The following is a 19,540-nucleotide window of genomic DNA, read 5'->3' on the forward strand; positions in this document are numbered from 1 at the left end:
GTTCGGCATTTAAAAAAAAAATTTTTTTTTTTAATGTGCTTGGAAGCCTCAAAAAATGGAATTGATCCAGGCTTCTTGTAATTTCTTGGAGCCCCAGGAAACAGAACTGGTTGGTGATACAGATTCAGAAGTCATCAGCACCAAGGCCTTGGTGAATTGAAAACAAGTGAGTGAAGGGGATCGCCCAGAGCCTGGGAAAAGAGGGCTCTGGGACCAGAACATTTAAGGGACTCCCTAAAGAGGCGCCTACAAAGGAGGCTAACCAGGAATGACCAAAGAGATAGGAGAAAAATCAAGTGAAACGAAGCCGGGAAAATATGGCCAAAGAGAGGGGAAGTCAAGAGGACGCAAGCCAAGAGTGCGTTTGAGAGAGGAAGTAATCAACAGCGTCAAATATTCGCTGATTTTTCCCGGTCAGCACCAACCATAATAATTCTGCCAACTCCCCTCTCTCCCTTCCCCCTAGTACTGTTACTACGTCACTTTTGACTCTTACAGGGTTTCAGCCGGTGGTTTACAGTTTATGTCCTCCAATTAGATGGTTCAAGCAGGAGGTCGGAATCTTACTCACTTTCCTCTTCCATAAGGCATTACGCCTCTTGCTCAATTAATATAAGTGAAACGATTTGAAGAATATTAGAAAAACCACCCCCGGGCAAAGATCTTATCTTTTAACTCGCTCCAGCAGCAAAATTCCCCCGGACACGACCAACTGCGCAGGCGCAGAGGCCGATCACCCGGCTTTCTCGGGTCTTTGCATTTGGCGCGAAATCTCCGCTCCGTGGGCGGGGCTGAGGGAGAGGCCGCGCTCATTAGACAGGTTTGGCGCGAAATCCCCGAGCTCCTGCGCCACGATTGGCTCCGGCCTTCCGGCGAAGGGGCGGGGCAGAGGAGGTGCGCGCCGAGCGGCAGCGTCCGGGGAGAAGCAACGCTCTGCTTGCATCCAGCGTGGCGCCGGCGGTCCCTCAGCATTAGGCAGCGATGGACCTCGCGGCGGCAGCGGAGCCGGGCGCCGGCAGCCAGCACCTGGAAGTCCGCGACGAGGTGGCCGAGAAGTGCCAGAAACTGTTCCTGGACTTCTTGGAGGAGTGAGTCAGAGGGCGCCCCTTACCCGCGGAACTTCCCCTCCCGCCCCTCGCGGCTTCCGGAGCCCGGGGGCGCCGTGGGCCCCGCGCGTGTTCGGGAACTGAGGGGTCGCGCGCCTCGGAGAGCGGGCCGCGGGGAGGAGGCTGGGCCGGGCTGGGCTGGTTTCCGGGGGTGAAATCCATCTGGAGCCCTTCCGCAAACTCCTGCCGTGCGCAGTGCCCTGGGCCGAGCGCTTTAGGCCCGTCGTTCAGTTCTCACAGCCTGTAAGGCTGGTGGTCGCGTAGCCCCCGGTGACCCTGAGGCTGGGTGGGGATGAGTAACTCGTCCAGTTAGGCCGCGCGTCCGCGGGGTCGCGGGGGAGGCCGAACTGGCGTATGAATCCTGGCGGGGGTCTGACTGGGGTCCACCGAGGGCATGGCAGCCCTGGAGCCCGTGGAGTTGAAAGGGCCGGAGTGAACCCCGTGGTTGACAGATGCTCGGGCGAGGGGCCGACCTGCTTATGGCGCTGAACGCACTCCCTCCGTCTCTTCCTATCCTTCCAACCCTCCAAACCCCACTTTTCTTTTTTTCTGTTGCCTTTTTTAGGCTGCAGCCATCTCAAACCCCCTCTCCCTGGCTTTCAGCCACTGCCACCAGTTACTTTTCTTAGATCGTGCAGATATAGCTCTGCTTTCCCTGAGTATGGACTCTACCGCCTCCAGGAAGAAGTGGAAGCACTGCGGAATGTCTTAGGAAATTCTTTTTTTTTTTTTAAGAGCTCAGTTTTTAAATTTGATCATTTCTTGCATTTGAAGTTCTCCTCGATGACATCTTGGCCTGAGACTCTTTGCCATAGTCCTAAAAAAAAAAAAAAAAAATCTTATGCGGTTTTACTAATATTTAGAAACTCCACTAAGTTGTTAGCACTAGTTATAGTGAAGCTTTAAAAGATTAGCACATGTCTTACGAAAATGCTTCCCATCCTTAAAATTCCTTTTAGCTATTCTCAGGGGCCTTAATGACTTCCACGTCTTTAAGGCTCATAACATGGCAGGAAATTTTTTTTTTTCTATTGTGGTAAAACCTTTACCATTTTAACCTTTTTTTTTTTCTTGGTCGTGCCCTGTGGCACGCGGGATCTTAGTTCCCCAACCAGGGATCGAACCCATGCCCCCTGTATTGGGAAGAGAGTCTCAACCACGGGACCACCAGGGAAGTCCCCATTTTAACTTTTTAAACGCAGAGTTCACTGGCGTTAAGTACATTTACCTTGTTATACAGCCATCACCAACATCCATCTCCAGACCACTTTTTTTCTTCCCAAACTGAAACTCTGCACCCACTAAACAATGATAAACCATTCCCCCCACCCTCCTGCCCCTGACAACCACCATTCTATTTTCTGTCTATGAACTTGACTACTCTAGGTACCTCAGACTTGGAGTCATATAATACTTGTCCTTTTGTGACCAGCTTACTTCACTTAGCATAGTGTCTTTGAGGTTTTCCATGCTGTAGCATGTGCCGGAATTTCCTTTTTAAGGGTGAATAGTATTTCATTGTATGTCTATACCACATTTCGTTTGTCTCTTCATCCATCCGTGGATATGTAGGTTGTTTTCACGCTTTTACTACTGTGAATAATTCTGCTGTCTTACGAAATTCTGATAGAGTTAAAACCATAGTTTACTTTATATTTCCCTACTTTTGGCAATGTTACTCTCTGCCTGACAGCTCTTCATCCTTCAAAGCCTAGCTAAAGATTCATACCTCATTTGTTAAACCTTATAAACCTTTCAGGCAGCACCAATCCTTTCTTCCCGTATGTTCCCAACCTGCCATTTTCTGTCATGTCTGGTAATATATCTACCTGTCAGCCATTTCATCTGAATGTAAATCCCATCCTTAATCCCACCTAGCCACCACACCACATTACACAGGTCCTCAATTATGTTTGATTTTAACAAATAATGTAATTGCCTTTGCTTCCTTGCAGTTTGCCATGCAGCTAACTCCTGGGCACAATGATGAACAAGGCAAATAATCCCTGTATTTGTTGGGAAAAAATGTTAACTCCCTCTCAAAATACCAACTTTGATTTGCCATTGCTTATGGAATAAGATCCAAATTCTTCACAGCTGCTCTTTCCAGTTTGATCTTCCACAGCCATTCTGTCATTATCCACACTCCTCCCATACCTTCCTGACTTTGCCACATACTTTCGAACATCTGTAGCCAATCTATCCACCACTCATTTTTTTTCTTTCAAATTTTAAAACTCTTTCAACGCCGAATTCCAGTACTACCTTTTATATGCATGAAGCCTTTCTAGATGTTCCTGTTAGGCAAAATTAGTTTATATTCCCCTGTCACATTTCTTTTACCTCCTTTTTTTTCTTTTTCCTTTTTATTTTATTGTGGAAAGAACACAACATGAAATCTACCTTCTTAACAAAATTTTAACTGTACCGTGTTATTGTTATACAGTAGATCTGTTAGAGCTTATTCATCTTGCTTGACTGAAACTTTATGCCTGTAGTACCTCCACATTCTCCTCTTCCTCCAACCACCATTCCACTCTTTGATTCTATGAATTTGACTTTTGGGGGGGTTTTTTTGGCCGCTCCCAATGGCTTGTGAGATCTTAGTTCCCTGACCAGGGATCGAACCCCGGGCCCATGGCAGTGAAAGCGTGGAGTCCTAACCACTGGACCGCCAGGGAATTCCTGAATTTGACTATTTTAGATACCTCATATAAGTAGAATCATGCAATATTTGTCTTTCTGTAATTGGCTTATTTCACTTAGCACCATGTCCTCAAGATTCATCCATATTGAGACATTGCAGAATATCCTGTTTTAAGGTTGAATAATATTCTGTTGTATGTGTATACTACATTTTGTTCATTCATTTGTCATGGACATTTAGATGTCTTGTCCCTCTCTTTAGTAGAAATGTCTCCTATGAGAGTGTCAACCCTAGCAGAGGAACAATGCTGTCATTTCCAGCCTGTGGTACCTCTGGCATAGTGCTTTGCAGATAAGTATTGTTCGTTAGGTATTTAACAGAACATGCTGTATTTGAAGGAGAAATTGATTTTTTCTCAAAACTAATCTGCATGGTTATGTTAGAAGAACAAAAATCAAATATTGTTCATATGATACGCTTTTGGAAAAAACACACCAGCTTTACTTTGTGTGTATGTTTCCATTTTCCTGAGGTCTTAGGTGCTGAAGCACCTCATTTCTGTGTATTTATTTGTATTCTGGTTCTTAAATCAACAGCTAATCTGTCAGTTTTCCCTTTAGAAATTAAATCTTTGGATTTTAACCTGAATTTCTTTCTTTTTTTTTTTTATATCATTAATAGAGTTGGGTTTTATTTAGTTTTTTTTTTTTACTTATCACTTTTTTTAATATACAGCAGGTTCTTATTAGTTATCTATTTTACACATATTAGTGTATATATGTCAATCCCAATCTCCCAATTCATCCCACCACCACCACCACCAACAACAACCCCCTGCTTTCCCCCCTTGGTGTCCATACGTTTGTTCTCTACATCTGTGTCTCTATTTCTGCCTTGCAAATGGTTCATCTGTACCATTTTTCTAGATTCCACATATATATGTTAATATACAATATTTGTTTTTCTCTTTCTGACTTACTTCACTCTGTATGACAGTCTCTAGGTCCATCCACGTCTCTACAAATGACCCAGTTTCATTCCTTTTTATGGCTGAGTAATATTGCATTGTATATATGTACCACATCTTCTTTATCCGTTTGTCTGTCGATGGGCATTTAGGTTGCTTCCATGACCTGGCTGTCACAAACAGTGCTGCAGTGAACATTGCGATGCATGTGTCTTTTTGAATTATGGTTTTCTCTGGGTATATGCCCAGTGGTGGGATTGTTGGGTCATATAGTAATTCTATTTTTAGTTTTTTAAGGAACCTCCATACTGTTCTCCATAGTGGCTGTATCAGTTTACATTCCCACCAACAGTGCAAGAGGGTTCCTTTATGTCCACACCCTCTCCAGTATTTGTTATTTGTAGATTTTCTGATGATGCCCATTCTGACCAGTGTGAGGTGAAACCTCGTTATAGTTTTGATTTGCATTTCTCTAATAATTAGTGATGTTGAGCATCTTTTCATGTGCCTCTTGGCCATCTGTATGTCTTCTTTGGAGAAATGTCTATTTAGGTCTTCTGCCCATTTCTTGATTGGCTTGTTTGTTTTTTTAATATTGAGCTGCATGAGCTGTTTATATATTTTGGAGATTAATCCTTTGTCTGTTGATTCATTTGCAAATATCTTCTCCCATTTTGAGGGTTGTCTTGTTTATCCTTTCCTTTGCTGTGCAGAAGCTTTTAAGTTTCATTAGGTCCCATTTGTTTATTTTTGTTTTTATTTCCATTACTTCAGGAGGTGGGTCAAAAAGGATCTTGCTGTGATGTATGTCATAGAGTGTTCTGCCTATGTTTTCCTCTAAGAGTTTTATAGTGTCTGGCCTTACATTTAAGTCTTTAATCCATTTTGAGTTTATTTTTGTGTATGGTGTTAGGGAATGTTCTAATTTCATTCTTTTACGTGTAGCTGTCCAGTTTTCCCAGCACCATTTATTGAAGAGATTGTCTTTTCTCCATTGTATATCCTTGCCTCCTTTGTCATAGATTAGTTGACCATAGGTGCGTGGGTTTATCTTTGTCATAGATTAGTTGACCATAGGTGCGTGGGTTTATCTCTGGGCTTTCTATCCTGTTCCATTGATCTATATTTCTGTTTTTATGCCAGTACCATGTTGCCTTTATTACTGTAGCTTTGTAGTATAGTCTGAAGTCAGGGAGTATGGTTCCTCCAGCTCTGGTTTGTTTTTTTGTTTTTTTGTTTTTATTTATTTATTTTTGGCTGTGTTGGGTCTTAGTTTCTGTGCGAGGGCTTCCTCTAGCTGCGGCAAGTGGGGGCCACTCTTCATCGCGGTGCGCGGGCCTCACTATCGTGGCCTTTCGTTACGGGGCACAGGCTCCAGATGCGCAGGCTCAGTAGTTGTGGCTCACGGGCCTAGTTGCTCTGCGGCATGTGGGATCTTCCCAGACCGGGGCTCGAACCCGTGTCCCCTGCATTAGCAGGCAGATTCTCAACCACTGCGCCACCAGGGAAGCCCCTCCAGCTCTGTTTTTCCCCTCAAGATTGCTTTGGCTATTCGGGGTCTTTTGTGTCTCCATACAAATTTTAAGATTTTTTGTTTTAGTTCTGGAAAAAATGCCATTGGTAATTTGATAGGGATTGCATTGAATCTATAGGTTGCTTTGGGTGGTATAGTCATTTTCACAATGTTGATTCTTCCAATCCAAGAACATGGTATATCTCTCCATCTGTTGGTATCATCTTTAATTTCTTTCATCAGTGTCTTATAGTTTTCTGCATACAGGTCTTTTGTCTCCCTAGGTAGGTTTATTCCTAGGTATTTTATTCTTTTTGTTGCAGTGGTAAATGGGAGTGTTTCCTTAATTTCTCTTTCAGATTTTTCATCATTACTGTGTAGGAATGCAAGCGATTTCTGTGCATTAATTTTGTATCCTGCAAGTTTACCAAATTCATTGATTAGCTCTAGTAGTTTTCTGCTGGCATCTTTAGGATTATCTATGTATAGTATCATGTCATCTGCAAATGGTGACAGTTTTACTTCTTCTTTTCCAATTTGGATTCCTTTTATTTTTCTTCTGTAATTGCCATGGCTAGGACTTCCAATACTGTTGAATAAGAGTGGCAAGAGTGGACATCCTTGTCTTGTTCCTGATCTTAGAGGAAATGGTTTCAGTTTTTCACCATTGAGAATGATGTTTGCTGTGGGTTTGTCATATATGGCCTTTATTATGTTGAGGTAGTTTCCCTCTATGCCCAGTTTCTGGAGATTTTTTATCATAAGTGGGTGTTGAATTTTGTCAAAAGCTTTTTATGCATCTTTTGAGATTATCATATGGTTTTTATCCTTCAGTTTGTTAATATGGTGTATCACATTGGTTGATTTGCATATATTGAAGAATCCTTGCATCCCTGGGATAAATCCCACTTGATCATGGTGTATAATCCTTTTAATGTGTTGTTGGATTCTGTTTGCTAGTATTTTGTTGAGGATTTTTGCATCTATATTCATCAGTGATATTGGTCTGTAATTTTCTTCTTTTGTAGTATCTTTGTCTCGTTTTGATATCAGGGTGATGTCCTCATAGAAAGAGTTTGGGAGTGTTCCTTCCTCTGCAATTTTTTGGAAGAGTTTGAGAAGGGTGGGTGTTAGCTCTTCTCTAAATCTTTGATAGAATTCACCTGTGAAGCTATCTGGTCCTGGACTTTTGTTTGTTGGAAAATTTTTAAGCACAGTTTCAATTTCATTACTTGTGATTGGCCTGTTCATATTTTCTGCCTCTTCCCGGTTCAGTCTTGGAAGGTTATACCTTTCTAAGAATTTGTCCATTTCTTCCAGGTTGTCCATTTTGTTGGCATAGAGTTGTTTCTAGTAGTCTCTTATGATGCTTTGTATTTCTGCAGTGTCTGTTGTAACGTCTCCTTTTTTTTTTTTTTTAAGGAATTTCTTTATTTTTATTATTTATTTATTTATTTTTGGCTGTGTTGGGTCTTCGTTACTGTGCGAGGGCTTTCTCCAGTTGCGGCAAGCGGGGGCCACTCCTCATCGTGGTGCGCCAGCCTCTCATTATCGCGGCCTCTCTTGTTGCGGAGCACAGGCTCCAGACGCGCAGGCTCAGTAGCCGTGGCTCACGGGCCTAGTTGCTCCGCAGCATGCGGGATCCTCCCAGACCAGGGCTCGAACCCGTGTCCCCTGCATTGGCAGGCAGACTCTCAACCACTGCGCCACCAGGGAAGCCCACGTCTCCTTTTTCATTTCTAATTTTATTGATTTGAGTCCTCTCCCTCTTTTTCTTGATGAGTCTGGCTAAAGGTTTATCGGTTTTGTTTATCTTCTCAAAGAACCAGCTTTTAGTTTTATTGATCTTTGCTATTGTTTTCTTTGTTTTTATTTCATTTATTTTTGCTCTGAGCCTTATGATTTCTTTCCTTCTACTAACTTTGGGTTTTGTTTGTTCTTCTTTCTCTAGTTCCTTTAGGTGTAAGGTTAGATTGTTTATTTGAGATTTTTCTTGTTTCTTGAGGTAGGATTGTATTGCTATAAACTTCCCTCTTAGAACTGCTTTTGCTGCATCCCATAGGTTTTGGATTGTCATGTTTTCATTGTCATTTGTCTCTAGATATTTTTTGATTTCCTCTTTGATTTTTTCAGTGATCTCTTGGTTATTTAGTAACGTATTGTTTAGCCTCCATGTGTTTGTGTTTTTTACGGTTTTTTCCCTGTAATTGATTTCTAATCTCATAGCGTTGTTGTTGGAAGAGATGCTTGATATGATTTCAGTTTTCTTAAATTTACCAAGGTTTGTTTTGTGACCCAAGATGTGATCTATCCTGGAGAATGTTCCGTGTGCACTTGAGAAGAAAGTGTAATCTGCTGTTTTCGGATGGAATGTCCTATAAATATCAATTAAATCTATCTGGTCTACTGTGTCATTTAAAGCTTGTTTCCTTATTAATTTTCTGTCTGGATGATCTGTCTGTTGGTGTAAGTGAGGCGTTATAAAGTCCCCCACTATTGTGTTACTATCGATATCCTCTTTTATAGCTGTTAGCATTTGCCTTGTGTATTGAGGTGTTCCTATTTTGGGTGCCTATAAGTTTATAATTGTTATATCTTCTTCTTGGATTGATCCCTTGATCATTATGTAGTGTCCTTGTCTCTTGTAATATTCTTTATTTTAAAGTCTATTTTATCTGATAGAAGTATTGCTACTCCAGCTTTCTTTTGATGTCCATTTGCATGGAATAACTTTTTCCATCCCCTCACTTTCAGTCTGTATGTATGCCTAGGTCTTAAATGGGTCTCTTATAGACAGCATATATATGGGTCTTGTTTTTGTATCCATCCAGCAAGCCTGTGTCTTTTGGTTGGAGCATTTAATTCAATCACATTCAAGGTAATTATGGATATGTATTTTCCTATTACCATTTTCTTAATTGTTTTGGGTTTGTTTTTGTAGGTTCTTATCTTCTCTTGTGTTTCCCACTTAGCGAAGTTCCTTTAGCATTTGTTGTAGAGCTGGTTTGGTGGTGCTGAATTCTCTTAGCTTTTGTTTGTAAAGCTTTTGATTTCGCCTTCGAATCTGAATGAGATCCTTGCTGGGTAGAGTAATCTTGGTTGTAGGTTCTTCCCTTTCATCACTTTAAATATATCGTGCCACTCCCTTCTGGCTTGTAGAGTTTCTGCTGCGAAATCAGCTGTTAACCTTATGGGAGTTCCCTTGTGTGTTATTTGTCGTTTTTTCCCTTGTTGCCTTTAATAATTTTTCTTTGTCTTTAATTTTTGTCAATTTGACTACTGTGTGTCTTGGCGTGTTTCTTTTGGGTTTATCCTGTATGGGACTCTCTGCGCTTCCTGGACTTGGGTGGCTATTTCCTTTCCCATGTTAGGGAAGTTTTTGACTATAATCTCTTCAAATATTTTCTCTGGTCCTTTCTCTCTCTCTTCTCCTTCTGGGACCCCTATAATGCAAATGTTGGTGCGTTTAATGTTGTCCCAGAGGTCTCTTAGGCTGTCTTCATTTCTTTTCCTTTTTTTTCTTTATTCTGTTCTGCGGCAGTGAATTCCACCATTCTGTTTTCCAGGTCACTTATCCATTCTTCTGTCTCAGTTATTCTGCTGATTCCTTCTAGTGTATTTTTCATTTCAGTTATTGTATTATTCATCTTTGTTTGTTTTTTACTTCTTCTAGGTCTTTGTTAAACATTTCTTACATTTTCTCGATCTTTGCCTCTATTCTTTTTCCGAGGTCCTGGATCGTCTTCGCTATCATTATTCTGAATTCTTTTTCTGGAAGGTTACCTATCTCCACTTCATTTAATTGTTTATCTGGGGTCTTATCTTGTTCCTTCACCTGGTACATAGTCCTCTGCCTTTTTATTTTGTCTGTCTCTCTGTGAATGTGGTTTTCGTTCCACAGGCTGCAGGATTGTAGCTCTTCTTGCTTCTGCTGTCTGTCCTCTGGTGGATGAGGCTATCTAAGAGGCTTGTGCAAGCTTCCTGATGGGAGGGACTGGTGGTGGGTAGAGCTGGGTGTTGCTCTGGTGGGCAGAGCTCAGTAAAACTTTAATCCACTTGTCTGCTGATGGGTGGAGCTGAGTTCCCTCCCTGTTGGTTGTTTGGCCTGAGGCGACCCAGCATTGGAGCCTACAGGCTCTTTGGTGGGCAACACCAGGAGGGCTCACGCCAAGGAATACTTCCCAGAACTTCTGCTGCCAGTGCCCTTGTCCCCACGGTGTGCCACAGCCACCCCCCGCCTCTGCAGGAGACCCTCCAACACTAGCAGGTAGGTCTGGTTCAGTCTCCCCCGGGGTCACTGCTCCTTCCCCTGGGTCCCGATGCACACACTACTTTGTGTGTGCCCTCCAAGAGTGGAGTCTCTGTTTCCCCGAGTCCTGTGGAAGTCCTGCAATCAAATCCCCGTAGCCTTTAAAGTCTGATTCTCTGGAAATTCCTCCTCCCATTGCCAGACCCCCAGGTTGGGAAGCCTGACGTGGGGCTCAGAACCTTCACTCCAGTGGGTGGATTTCCATGGTAAAATTGTTCTCCAGTTTGTGAGTCACCCACCCAGCGGTTATGGGATTTGATTTTATTGTGATTGCACCCCTCCTACCGTCTCATTGCAGCTTCTCCTTTGTGTTTGGATGTGGGGTATATTTTTTGGTGAGTTCCAGCGTCTTCCTGTCAATGGTTGTTCAGCAGTTGTGATTCCGGTGCTCTCGCAAGAGGGAGTGAGCACACGTCCTTCTACGCCGCCATCTTGAAACAATCTCCTAACCTGGATTTCTTGATTTAATATTTTCTAATCAACAAATACTAACTATTCTTTTATTGTTGGTATGTACAGTTCAGATTGGAAAGTGTTAAATCAAGAAATTCAGATTTAAATCTTAAGACGTGGTTTTCCTGTGTTCCCAGCTTTGTACAAAACATTTTAAAGGCATTCTCTCATTTAATCTTCACAGTTATCTTAGGAGATAAGATGATGTTCTAATCTTTTTTATTATTATTATTTTCAAACAGAAGAGGGACAGGTTTAGAATAGGTAAGTAACTTGCCCCAAGTTATACAACTACTAAAATGGGCCTGTCTGACCCTAAAGCTGATGGTCTTTAACCAATATGCTGAATTATCAGGCATTCACATTCTTCTTTTTGCTGCCTAATGCTTCGGTTTAATCTGACTTGCATGTATCTACAGGTTCCAGAACAGCGATGGAGAAATTAAGTACTTGCAGTTAGCTGAGGAGTTAATTCGTCCCGAGAGAAACACATTGGTTGTGAGTTTTTTGGACCTGGAGCAATTTAACCAGCAACTTTCCACCACCATTCAAGAGGAGTTCTATAGGTTTGGTGTATTAATCTTTACTTTAAATAGACATGGACCCCAGGAAGCCAGCTCTTCTTAGAACGGAAGTGTTCATTTGTGAGGCAAAAAGGCAGCTGTCACAGAGGCCCTTTGATACAGCCAGTGGTCATTTTATTGCTGCTCTGAACTAATTTAGGCCTTTGTGGAGTTGACTATTTTTCTCATGCGAATGTTGAAAACTTTTGTTTTCTATGTAGTTTTTCCAGGTGTTAAGAGGATTGCTTACTTTGTGTCAGGCTTCAGTGCTATTGCTATGTCATTCATTTAATCCACTCCCCCTCCCCATATCATATAAAATCCCTTGAAACATTTTAAAAGCTGAATGGTATTTTTTTGGCAGAAATTAGACATTAGGCTTTTGTTTTGCTTTCAATTGCTATATAAAGCCAGAAATATCTTTCTACACAAAACTTAGTTTAAATAAAATCAGGTTAAAATAAACACTGTGGACTGTTACGAAAGAGAAATGAAGACCCAGGAGTAAGCAGTCACAGTCTTGTTCTTTTACCTGGTATACTGGGAGATGGAGGATTTGTCTCGGTGTTTCTAGTCATATATGGCTATCAAGCTATCAAGAATGGTTGGAGGGATAAGCAGCAGAGTTTATTGTGATAGTATGTAGCAGGAAAAGTTGTACTGACAAGTGAGAGGGAGGTAGAAAGTCAGGGCTGTTGGTGGAAACACCTATGCCTGTACCTCATGCACAGACCGTGCCGCAGTTCTGTGTCCTGAAACTAGCTGATATTTCAGAGGTCTTCCAGATCCTACCACTTAAACCAAGCTGCCTCAGCTATTTAAAACTTAAGAGAACGTGCACACTTCCATCTAACCAGTCAAGTGAAACATTTCTGCCAACTTGCTCTCAAATCAGTACACAAATTCCTTCCCTGCCCTTATCTACTTCCTATCAATCAAGAATTAAACCTGGAAGAAAATAGTAGGCCTTGACACCAAATGGGAGGCTGCCTTGCTAGGTAGTATACTGCCCAGGTGGTTCAGGCAGAGTCATCTTGGACAGAGGAGTGACCTGCCGTGTGCATGCTAAATGATTATTTAAAAATAATAGGTATTCAGGAATAGCATTTTATCTTTGGTGTTTCTGTTGTCTTAGATGTATTTATGGTGGAATAGGAGAGGATTGAAGATGCTCTAAACCTAGACCAGATGATAGAAGTGTCCTGCAGAGTTAAATTCTAAAGCTTGGTTGTAACCAGATGAAATTCCTTAGTTTCAGCTTTTGGGAAGCATAAGGGGAAGGAGCCCTTGGTAAGCCTCTTGAAGTTGTCAGTTGATTTACTTTTTGTTTGTTTTTCAGAGTTTACCCTTACCTATGTCGGGCCTTGAAAACCTTTGTCAAAGACCGTAAAGAGATCCCTCTTGCCAAGGATTTTTATGTTGCATTCCAAGATCTTCCGACCAGACACAAGTAAGAAACCCTTCTTGGAAAAAAAAAAATTCCCCAAATAGTATAGGCATCACTTAATTGGCAGAAAGCTCAGAAGGTTGTAGTCTTAGGTCTATAAAGAGTTATATCCAGTTATCCAGAAGATTTAGTTTTGGAAAATATGTATTTCCAGGAAAACGGGATGGGAAGTATGTTAAGTGAAGCAATTTCTGGGGATTATAGTATTTTAGGAAACCTTTTAAGGGATGTTGAGGTGAAAAGTTAGTTCAGTGAGAAAATATGAAAACTGAGAACAGTCACAAAAATTAATGAATTGTCAAGAGCTTAAATAGCATAGCTTTTAAACTGTTTTCCTCTTTAGCAGTTATTTAAAGAATAAATTTGTTGGAGGAAATTGAAGTGATATTTTGAAAACTTAAACTACTAAAATTACTTATAAAATTACAAGTTATTTAATATAAAATGGGTTTGTGAAATACAGTGTTTTCTAAACCTTCAAGTTCAGAAAAAAATTTGTCCCGATAATTTTTCCCAAGGATAACTTTACTGTGAAAATGCTTATTTAGAAATGTAGGTAAGAAAAAAATATATTTGCATATAAAACAAAAATGGGATCATTCTGTTTTATAATTGTAGTTGCATTTCTTTCATGTCCTTTACTTAGTTTTTCTTATTTATTCATTTATGTATTTTGTTGTGGATGCATGTACATTATACTTCAGGAATGGGCATGTTGATTAAATTATTCTTGTAGGAGAGTCCAAAGAATACCTTACTAATGCAATATCTGTCTTTAAACAGAATTCGAGAACTCAACTCATCCAGAATTGGTTTGCTCACTCGCATCAGTGGGCAGGTGGTACGGACTCACCCAGTTCATCCAGAGCTTGTGAGCGGAACTTTCCTGTGCTTGGACTGTCAGACAGTGATCAAGGATGTAGAACAGCAATTCAGATACACCCAGCCAAACATCTGCCGGAATCCAGTTTGTGCCAACAGAAGGAGATTCCTGCTGGATACAAATAAATCGAGATTCGTTGATTTTCAAAAGGTGCTTATTAATTTCTCTTTAGGTCAGATTCAGCCTATGCTAATAATTCACTTCTAGGCACTTGTAATTATTATTATAAGCTTACTTAGGCAATGTTAAACTCAGTTTTTATGTAAGTCAAGGTTCGTCAAGTGTGACTACAGATTTAAGCTAAAAATTTGTAATGCAAATTTCAATTATCAGTATATAAATGTGTTCTAACCTTTAATAACTTGGATTGGAAGCTCCTTCAGGCAAATAAAATGTATTTGTCAAAGAATAAACAGTAACCATTATTATTACTGTTATTATTATTATTACAAGCTAGAGTTAGGAAGATTTTTGAAGAAGTAGAGACTTGTTGGTGTAAGACTTGGAGTTGGTGGTTAGGAGGGAGGAAGGCATAAATAAAAGAACAGATGAAAATGAACATGCTTGTCAATAGCAGTGAGGATTATCATGATTAAAGTAGAGTAACCAAATTGGAGATCATCTGAGAGATGATTTGGTATGAGGCATGGAAGTACTTGGAGCCTTAAATCTCAGATTGAGAAGCTTGGACCTATCTTGATAAGCAAGGGGAATACGTTTTCAGATGATGTGAATTTTTCTTGTTAAAGGAAGATTGATGAGACAACTGTGCGTGGTATTTAACAAGAGACTAATAGGTAGTTGTAGTTAACTGGGCAAGAGTTGCATGGTAGCAGTAAGAATGAAGGGGCTAAAGCTCTTCAGGGCTTAGTAACTCTGGTATATGCAAAGAGAAAAGTTGCAGCAGCTCAAGCACTGGAGAATGAGTACCGGACTAAAATAAATAATTTATATTAGATTCAGTTTTTAGTCCTTACTTAGTTTTCTTGTTTTATTCTGATACTTGGTTTATAGGAAACATGTGTTCTTACCAAAAACTTTGGGTAAAAGATGCTTTGTATTTGATAAAGAACATGATATAACAACCAAATACAAAATATGAATTCAGGTTGGGTCTTGGTTTGGGGAAAAAAAAAACAGCTGTAATAAAGGACATTCTTGACAACTGGGGAAATTTGAAGACGGACTAGATAAAGAAGTCATTATGGAATTAAATATTTAAATCTCTTGGTGTGATTGATGGTATTGTGGTTACATAGGAGATTGTCTTTATTCTTAGGAGGTGAGTGCTAAAATATTTGGGGGTGAAGTATCTTGATTTTTGCAACTTCTTTCAAATAATACAGTAAAAATATGTGTGTCTTAAGTAATGTTAACAGTTGTGTTGAGGTGGAGGGTATAAGAGATGTGAAATTTTTCATAAAATTTCCCTGACAATTTAGAGGAAGATGGAACACATTTATTTGTCTTTGTTATAGGTTCGTATTCAAGAGACTCAAGCTGAGCTTCCTCGAGGGAGTATCCCCCGCAGTTTAGAAGTGATCTTGAGGGCTGAAGCTGTGGAGTCAGCTCAAGCTGGTGACAAGTGTGACTTTACAGGGACGCTGATTGTTGTGCCTGACGTGTCTAAGCTTAGCATACCAGGTCGGTAATCTGTGGCTCAAATTTAACAAATTCTCAGTTACCTGAACTGCAGAGTATCTAGCTTCTTGCATCTTCCTTGTCTTATTTTTGGCTACCAATCAGAGGGTGAGCGAGGAACTATGATGAGAATAAAAACAAATTGGTTTGCTATAAAAGCTACTGTTCTGAAAAATTTCAAAGCCTAAATGAAATTTTTGCATTTATAGGTTTCGTTTATCTGAGCAGTTTTGATTCTCAGCACCTTCAGTATTTGAGCTGTGAAACAATCTATCATTCAATGTTTCAGGAGCACGTGCAGAAACTAATTACCGTGTCAGTGGTGTTGATGGATATGAGACAGAAGGCATTCGAGGGCTCCGGGCACTTGGTGTTAGGGATCTTTCATACAGGCTGGTCTTTCTTGCCTGCTGTGTTGCACCAACCAACCCGAGGGTGAGTCTTCTTAGTAGAATGGCAAAGCTTAAGAAAGGCATCCCCTGAGGCTGCCGCAAACTCAGTGTTAAAGATGGGGTTGGGTTGAGATTTGTTCTTTAGTTTTAAAACCAGATTTTTTTCACATCTGTCTTCCCGATCTTAAGGAAAAGTCTTATTTTTGTACATAAGAGCTCAATGCTTTAAGAGCATTATTTTGTACATAAGAGCTCAATGCTTTAAGAGCATTATTATTCATGGTGGTTTTTCTGTTTTTAATTGTTAAAGTTCCTCTGTCACGCTCCTCGAGATAGTACAAGTAGAAAAATTTAGTAATCTGGGAAGTACAGTATATTGCTCTTTCTGAGAGTGATTGACCCCTGGTATTGTAGTTGTTCAGAGCTTGATTTTGTTCCAGGTGGGGAAAGCAGTGAGGAACAGTTTGGAAAATGAGTGGTGAACATAATATTCTGTTTCTTCATTTTCATCTTCATATCAGTGATTACCATTTTATTATGGCTCATCTCATGAGCATCTAGATTCATTTAGATAGCAATACAAAACAATGGTGGTAGCTTTTTTTGTTATTTTTAAATCACTGGACAAATGACAAGCTCTTCAGTGTCTTAACTTAGGCCGTACTGGTTAGGAGATTTTTTTTAAAAACCTTTACAGTCAGCAGATTCTGAAGTTGACCTCCCAGGCTATATTTCGTTTGTGGTGATGTTTCTTCTCTTTCACATTATTTTGACTATTTCTATACTACTATTTTTTTCCTTTCTTCTCCACCCCTCAGTTCGGAGGAAAAGAGCTCCGAGATGAGGAACAGACAGCTGAGAGCATTAAGAACCAAATGACTGTGAAGGAATGGGAGAAAGTGTTTGAAATGAGTCAAGATAAAAATCTATACCACAATCTTTGTACAAGCCTGTTCCCTACTATACATGGTAAGAGTTCTATCCATTTGTGGCATAAACTTGAAATCAAAATAATGATTATAAAACAGCAACATGTGACTTCTTAAAACACACAAATCAGATTATGAAAGTTTTTTAGTGGGTTTAGAAGGGGTTTTAAAAAGTCATTTGGAAAAGGACAGATATTATACAATTCCACTTAAAATGAGGTACTTAGAACAGGTAAATTCACAGAGACAAAGTAGAAAGAGGTTACCTGGTGGGGAGGGAAATAGGGAATTGTTGTTTAATGGATAGAGTTTCTGTTTGGGATGATGAAGTTCTAGAAATGGATAGGGGTGATGGTTATAAAAGATAGTGAATGTACTTAATTCCACTGAACCACTTAAAAGTTGTGTATATTTTACCACAATTTTTTTTTTTTTCTGAAGGTTACTATTTTATTTACACAGATAGTTAAGGACTGGAAGAGAATAATGTTTGTTTTTTTTTAATTGAAGTATAGTTGATTTACAATGTTGTGTTAGTTTCAGGTATACAGCACAGTGATTCAGTTATATACATGTATATATTCTTGTTCAGATTCTTTTCCTTTATAGGTTATTACAAAATATTGAGTATAGTTTCCTGTGCCATCTACTAGGTCATTGTTGGTTATCTATTTTATATATAGTACTGTGTATATATTAATCCCAACTTCCTAATTTATCCTCCCCACCTTCCCCCTTTGGTAACCATAAATTTGTTAGAGAATAATGTTAACTTAAACATCATTGGAAATAGATTATTCTTGACATGACTCTTACTAGGAAATGAACCTAGCAGAATTCTTAAATTATATTAAATTTACAAAAAAGTTCGGACTGCCCACAGCAAATTCTATACATGAAAACATTTTTATAAGTGTCTAACAACTGTAATCTACTTTTAACAAGTATCACTACCACAGGCAGGTAGTCAAATAAGTGCTCACTTACATTTTCTTTGGCTTGTTGATGCCCCTCTCCCATATTTCTTAAACTTGCCAAATGCAGTTTTTCCAAGTTCTTTATTTTCTGAGTTGGTGATTCCTCCCATTCTGTCCTTAGTTCTTCTGCCAAACGAGTGAGTTGCTGATTTCTCCTGTTTTATATCTTCTCTTATTTGTAAAGCAATATCTCTTTCTTGTTCTCGAACCTGTAGCAATCTTAGTTTTCGTCTTCTTTCATAATCTTCCTTTAAAATGAAGGCTTCCTCATTAGGACTCAATCTCAGCTTGCCGGCGGCATTCATCACCTTTCTTTTCGTTTTCATATAGTACTTTAAATATGAAGGTTCCAGGAAACGGGACCCCGGACTCAGGAACCGCGGCTCAGACAGAGAAGGTCTGGGCGGCCGCCACACAGCAGCCTCCCAACAGCCGTTTGTGCGCCTGCAGGGCGGCCATCACCGAGCCCCCGTCACTCTACCACAATGTTTTTTAAAAAGAAAAAAAAAAGGTCATTTAGTCTTCTTTTTTTCTGGCTTTAGGATAGAACTGCACTTAAGTATATATGCCAGATTAATATCCTGATCTTGTTTTTCTTTTTAGTTTTCATGGTGGAGAGAGATTTCTTGATGTTTTTTGGTTATATGTACTATGCCTATACCTTGTGGTTTCTTTCATATTTTCTTAGCTCTTGGTTACTAGCTGCTCACTGTCATTAAATTCCCTTGTGTGTTGAGGATTTGACTAAATTTTCAGATCTCATGCTTTACCCTTGTTTTTTCCATCCTTATCTTCCATTTTCAGTTGGAGTTATGGCAAGAATTCATAAGATTATGGGTATTTCTCTTAGGTATATACATATATTTTTAAGCTATTGGGATTTTTACAAGTATTTATTTATTTATTTATTTGCCTGTATCGGGTCTTTGTTGCGGCACGTGGGATCTTTCATTGTGGTGTGCGGGCTCTTCATTGCAGTGCACGGGCTTCTCTCTAGTTGTGGCACACGGGCTCTAGAGCATGCAGGCTCAGTAGTTGTGGTATGCAGGCTCTCTAGGTGTGGTACACGGGCTTAGTTGCACCGCGGCACGTGGGATCTTAGTTCCCTGACCAGGGATTGAACCCGCGTGCCCTGCATTGGATGGCAGACTCTTAAGCACTGGACTACCAGGGAAGTCCCTAGGTATATACTTTTAATCATTGAAAGTTAACCTTTTTTTCTACTTAAATATTTGGTCAATGAAATTGAACTGAAATTCTTTATGTTAATAATCCTTTGTGGATTTTAGAGTGTCCTCCCTTATAATGAGTAGGTGTCAAATTTTATGTTGCTCCATTCCCCCGTAAATTAATCTGTTGCTACATAACAAATTATCCCAAAACGTCATGGCTTGAAGCAACAAACATTATCTCATACAGAATATAGGTCAGAAATTTGAGAGAGACTTAGCTAGGTGGTTCTGGCTCAGTCTCTAATGAGTTTGTAGCCAAGACGTCATCTGGGGCTGCAGTCATCTGAAGGCTTGACTTGGGCTGGAGAATCCACTGACAAGGGAACTCACTCACTGCTTATGTTAGTGCTAGTTGTCAGCTGGAAGCCTCAGTTCCTTGCCACATGAGTCTCTTCCATTGGGCTGGTTCAGTGTCCTCACAACACAGCAGCTGGCTTCCCCCAGAGCCTGCAATCCAAGAGAGCAGAGCAAGGAGGAAGCA

At 40.1% G+C, this 19,540-nt stretch overlaps 1 protein-coding gene across 1 annotated transcript in view; it reads left to right on the forward strand.

The window, feature by feature from the left end:
- Positions 1 to 890: 890 nt before the first annotated feature.
- Positions 891 to 19,540, forward strand: part of MCM6 (minichromosome maintenance complex component 6) — a 43,040-nt gene continuing 24,390 nt past the window's right edge. Inside the window, exons 1-7 of the mRNA XM_068545198.1 lie at positions 891 to 1,088; positions 11,415 to 11,561; positions 12,898 to 13,008; positions 13,789 to 14,038; positions 15,367 to 15,532; positions 15,819 to 15,964; positions 16,740 to 16,890. Coding sequence (XP_068401299.1) covers positions 982 to 1,088; positions 11,415 to 11,561; positions 12,898 to 13,008; positions 13,789 to 14,038; positions 15,367 to 15,532; positions 15,819 to 15,964; positions 16,740 to 16,890 — 1,078 coding nt within the window. The 5' untranslated portion in view covers positions 891 to 981. The remainder of the gene's footprint in view (positions 1,089 to 11,414; positions 11,562 to 12,897; positions 13,009 to 13,788; positions 14,039 to 15,366; positions 15,533 to 15,818; positions 15,965 to 16,739; positions 16,891 to 19,540) is intronic.

This window comes from Eschrichtius robustus, chromosome 5 (assembly GCF_028021215.1).
Source record: "Eschrichtius robustus isolate mEscRob2 chromosome 5, mEscRob2.pri, whole genome shotgun sequence".
Taxonomy (NCBI): domain Eukaryota; kingdom Metazoa; phylum Chordata; class Mammalia; order Artiodactyla; family Eschrichtiidae; genus Eschrichtius; species Eschrichtius robustus.